This window comes from Pagrus major, chromosome 23 (genome assembly GCF_040436345.1).
Source record: "Pagrus major chromosome 23, Pma_NU_1.0".
NCBI lineage: Eukaryota > Metazoa > Chordata > Actinopteri > Spariformes > Sparidae > Pagrus > Pagrus major.
The window spans coordinates 28,942,379-28,947,378 of record NC_133237.1 but is presented as its reverse complement, the minus strand read 5'-3'; the positions used below and the strand labels follow the sequence as shown (position 1 = coordinate 28,947,378).

The following is a 5,000-nucleotide window of genomic DNA, read 5'->3' as shown; positions in this document are numbered from 1 at the left end:
TGCAGATGGTGATGCCGAGGTCGATGATTGGATCCATGACGATGGTGTAGAGACACTGTTTGAGCCATCGCCAACAGCCACAACAGTCCCACTTCAGGAAGATGTTGGCAAAGGCGTACCAACATGGAGGACACGGCCTCTGCTCATCCTCAAAATCTGAAACACACAGCAGGTCAGTGAGAAGATGAAGTGTCTGTAGTGTCTTTGTCTCCACCTCAGCTCTGCAGCGCCCCCACTAGGACATGAGACTATGTCCTGCTGAATGTCTCTTACAGAGAAGAATCTTCTCCTGTGTGTGTGAGTGTGTGTGTGTGTGTGTGTGTGTGTGTGTGTGTGTGTGTTGTTTGTGAATGTGTGTGTGTGTGGGAGTGTGTGTGTGTGTGTGTGTGTGTGTGTGAGTGTGTGTGTGTGTGAGTGTGTGTGTGTTTGTTTGTGAGTGTGTGTTTGGGAGTGTGTGTGTGTGTGGGAGTGTGTGTGTGAGTGTGTGTGTGTGTGTGTGTGTAGGTGTGAGTGTGAGTGTTTGTGTGTGTGTGTGTGTGTGTGTGTGTGTTTGTTTGTGAGTGTGTGTGTGTGTGTGTGTGTGTGTGTTTGTTTGTGAGTGTGTGTGTTTGTGTGTGTGTACCTTCCATGGTGGTGTGTTCTTGCTCTTGGCTCTGTAGTTCTGGATCTTGTTTCTCTAAGAGCGCCGCCCTGCAGGCTGCCTGCTGCACTAACAACAAGAATAAATGTTCAGCTGTGTGTGTTTAACTGATTAAATATTGTTTGTGTGTGGTTTGTCAGAGCGGACCTCCTCCTCTCTCTTCTTCAGCGTCTCCAGGATCTGAGCGTACTCCTCCTCCTTCTGTTTGGCCTCAGCGATGGTAGCCTCGTTCTGCTCAGCGTACGCCATGGCAACCACAGCCAGGATGAGGTTAATGAGGTAGAACGAGCCGAGGAAGATGACGACCACGAAGAAGATCATGTAGGTTTTACCTGCTGCTCGCAGCGTCTGCACACAGACAGGTGAGAGACAGACAGGTGAGTGATACAGAGGACAAACAAACTGTCAATAGTTACTTTTCAGAAAAATATGTTCTTGATTCAGTTTTTATTTTTTTTTACCTTTCTACCTGTTTTTTACATTAAGCTGCTCATGTGATCCTCTAATTGGCTGTCGCCTTGTCAATCACTCCAACTCTAACAGGCAATGCTGAACCTGCTGAAACTGTCCTGAATCAAAGTCAAGACCAGTCAGTGCACTGGGACCAGTGTACTGGGACCAGTCAGTGCACTGGGACCAGTCAGAGCACTGGGACCAGTCGTTACTGACCAGCTGGAAGAGGTTTTCCCAGAAGTCCTGAGTCATCAGTCTGAAGAGAGCCAGGAACGCCCAACCAAATGAGTCGTAGCTGGTGTAGCCATAGTTTGGGTTTCTTCCGGCCTTCAGACAGACGTAACCTTCTGGACAGACCCTGAACACATCATCATCATTATCAGTGTTATTATTGATGACATCATGATTAAGATAATATATTCATTCGAGGCAGTCGTGAACATACCCAGCATCAGAGCTGTTCCCACACAGCAGAGCATCGAGCTGATCAGGCAGGTAGTAGTAGTTCTCTATCAGAGAGGTGAGACAGGTGACAGACAGACAGTTGTATAATAGAGTTACAGTGTAGCAATGTTTTTTTTTTCCTCTTCATATTCAACAAAAGATGAACAACATCAGAAACGATCTTATAAAACTTCAAAGGTTAAGCAAGAATCAACTACGACTCCCATTTTTTGTTTGAAGATCTTTGATTACTTTTACACTCACATACTTCAACTACATCACCACCTTCATCATACCTGGGTTGTTGATGTGCTCGTAGTAATCAAAGTCACTGCTTCCTGTATTGTTGCCATCGGTGTTGTTGCCATAGGTGTTGTTGGTGTAGGTGTTGTTGGCATAGGTGTAGTTTCCATGGTAACCAGTATCGGATGTCTGGTTGCTAAGCAACATTGGCGGTATCAGGACACATTTTTGACGCAGGTTACCCATGAAGAGCTGCAGACCAATCAGAGCGAAGACACTGAGGCAAAACACTGTCAGGATCATGACATCAGCCAGCTTCTTTACTGATTGGATGAGAGCTCCGACAATCGTCTTCAGACCTAAGGAGAGGGGTGGGGTGTAAAACTGAGCAACCAATCAGAATATTAAACATCAAGTCATCGACGTAGAAACAAATCCTCAGCTGATTCTCCACAGAACAAAGCCTCCAGACCATGTTAAGGTGGATTAAAGGGTTTAAATCCACCTTAACATGGAACACACAAACACACACACACACACACACACACACACACACACACTGACCAGGGATGACTGTGATGGTCTTAAGAGCTCGAAGAACTCTGAACGTCCTCAACACAGAAAGATTCCCCAAATCTACAAACTCTGTCAGGTATCTGAAACACAGATCATCATCATCACCATCATCATCATCAGCAGCAGCAGCACAATCATCACCACCATCACCATCATCATCATCATCAGCACAATCATCACCACCACCATCGTCATCATCATCATCACCATTAACATGAAGAAGACAAAGCAGAAATTAAATAATTATAAGGGGCTGTCAAAGTTGGGCTTGGGTTTGAGTTTGCCATGTTGTGCTTTCAGCATTTTTTTTGAGCATGCAGTACCGTTGAGGTTATTCTGGATATATTCTGGACAGCATTTGTCATTGTTTTTGGATTGTTGCAATATTAAATAAACATAAATTTGCATGAAGCATGTTTGTCCACTCCCATGTTGATAAGGGTATAAAAAACTTGCTTAAAAATGCCTTTAAGGTTTATTAAGAACAGATAAAAAAAGTGCGATTAATTAATTATGGACAATCATGGGATTAATCACGATTAAATATTTTAATCGATTGACAGCCCTAATAATAATGTTTGTGTATTATTGTTTATGAATAGGTTGATCTCAGGTGTGTTTTTGAGTCTTACGCCATGCTGATGACCATGAAGTCGAGCCAGTTCCAGGGGTCTTTGAGGAAGGTGAACTCTCCAACACAGAATCCTCTGGACAGAACCTTGATGGTCGCCTCAAACGTGTAGATGAACGTAAACACGTATCTGTTCAACAACACAAAAAAACTCACACATACTCAATAAAACAGAAAAAAATCAGAAAGTGTGTGTGTGTGCGTGTGTGTGCGCGCGTGTGTGTGTGTGTGTGTGTGTGTGTGTGTGTGCTGACTCACTCCACAGTCTTGCTCCACGATGGAGGATCACTCATCGTCATGACGGCACAGTTGGTCAGAATCGTTACCATGATGAACAAACTGAATAAAGTTTTGGTTTTAAGGAACAAAAAACGTCTTCTGCTGAGAGTTCAATGAGCAATGAGATAAATATCAGTCATTCTGCATCTAAAGAGTTTCTCATCACTGACCAGTCAGGGAGGAGAACAGTGTGACATCATAAAGGATATGAGTGAATGAGGATCTTTATGGCGACGGTCCTCAGTGGGTTGAACGGCGTCAGCAGGTAACAAGCCGGCTCAGCATTAAACCTGTAGATGACGTTTCCTTTACTGAGCACGATGAAGGTCTGCAGAGAGACAGACAGGTCAGACAGACAGGTAGGAGAGACAGACAGGTCAGACAGACAGGTAGGTAGGAGGGACAGACAGGTCAGAGAAAGACAGGTCAGAGAGACAGACAGGTAAGAGAAAGACAGGTCAGAGACAGACAGGTCAGAGAGACAGACAGGTAAGAGAAAGACAGGTCAGAGAGACAGACAGGTAAGAGAAAGACAGGTCAGAGACAGACAGGTCAGAGAGACAGACAGGTCTGTCCTCACTCAGAGAGCCATCATAATACATAATGGGTTAGGGTTATTATTGATCACATTATTGATCAGTCGTCGTGCCACACAGGGAAGATCTTTTATCAAACACAGACAAACCTTGTGTGATTGGTAGAAGGGATCCAGCTCCTCCAATGGGGTGTTGAGAAGCTCAGGGGGCGGGTCTCCATAGATGAATGGGAGGGGCTTGCCAGCCTCCAGGTCACTGGCTGGTTTAGGAAGATTCTCCTCCGCTATCTGCCAATCAGAGCCAACTTATCAGAGAGACAGCCAATCAATGACTTCCCGTTATTGACAGCTAATAGGTGATCAATATGTTGATGAGTTATCAATACCTCAATGTTCCTCTCCTTCCTCCTCTGCTGCTCCTTCTCCTCGGCTTCGTGACGTTGTTCGATCTCCTCCAGCGAGGCCGGCGTGAAGCGTCTGAACACCTCTGTACCAACAGGGGGCAGCGGAGGCGCCATGCTCGCATCCTGCAGACTCCTCCCACCGTCACCTGGGAGGGGGGGGGGGGGAGGGGGGGGGGCAGGCAAAGATGTTGAAACAGCTGCATCCAGAACCATCCTGCTGCTGACATCACCTGTGACATCACCTTACTTTAACACTGAACAGGCTTCAGTTCAAACATAGACGCTCAGTTCAGGTGAGTTCAGGTGAGTTCAGGTGAGTTCAGGTGAGTTCAGATGAGTTCAGGTGAGTTCAGGTGAGTTCAGGTGAGTTCAGGTGAGTTCAGATGAGTTCAGGTGAGTTCAGATGAGTTCAGGTGAGTTCAGGTGAGTTCAGATGAGTTCAGGTGAGTTCAGGTGAGTTCAGGTGAGTTCAGATGAGTTCAGGTGAGTTCAGGTGAGTTCAGGTGAGAGTATGAATTTATTTTAAAGCTCCCGATGATCTACTTCAACGTTGACGGAGGAAAATATTTGATTTTTTATTTCTTTGTTTACTGGAACGATGAACACATCTGTGTCATTGATTATATATTGATCAAACTAATCTGCAGTCAGTCCACACAGTGATCTTTGATTCTGAGATTCAAATGACTGATCACACTGATTGATCACACTGATCACACAGACTGATCACACAGACTGATCACACTGATTGATCACAGACTGATCACACTGATTGATCACAGTGATCACACAGAC

The 5,000-nt window shown here is 45.2% G+C and overlaps 1 protein-coding gene across 2 annotated transcripts in view; it reads right to left on the bottom strand.

Moving 5' to 3' along the window:
* Window positions 1-5,000, bottom strand: part of scn4ab (sodium channel, voltage-gated, type IV, alpha, b) — a 33,902-nt gene that overhangs the window by 12,506 nt on the left and 16,396 nt on the right. For both annotated transcript variants that reach the window (XM_073495286.1, XM_073495287.1), the window contains exons 7-18: window positions 4,188-4,351; window positions 3,952-4,089; window positions 3,477-3,594; window positions 3,246-3,336; window positions 2,989-3,117; window positions 2,345-2,436; window positions 1,834-2,139; window positions 1,539-1,602; window positions 1,310-1,451; window positions 788-988; window positions 623-704; window positions 1-156 (exon numbers count right to left, since the gene is read on the bottom strand). The exon at window positions 1-156 is cut by the window's left edge and continues 83 nt beyond it. In XM_073495286.1, the coding sequence (XP_073351387.1) occupies window positions 1-156; window positions 623-704; window positions 788-988; window positions 1,310-1,451; window positions 1,539-1,602; window positions 1,834-2,139; window positions 2,345-2,436; window positions 2,989-3,117; window positions 3,246-3,336; window positions 3,477-3,594; window positions 3,952-4,089; window positions 4,188-4,319 (1,651 nt within the window). In that variant the 5' untranslated portion in view covers window positions 4,320-4,351. The remainder of the gene's footprint in view (window positions 157-622; window positions 705-787; window positions 989-1,309; window positions 1,452-1,538; window positions 1,603-1,833; window positions 2,140-2,344; window positions 2,437-2,988; window positions 3,118-3,245; window positions 3,337-3,476; window positions 3,595-3,951; window positions 4,090-4,187; window positions 4,352-5,000) is intronic.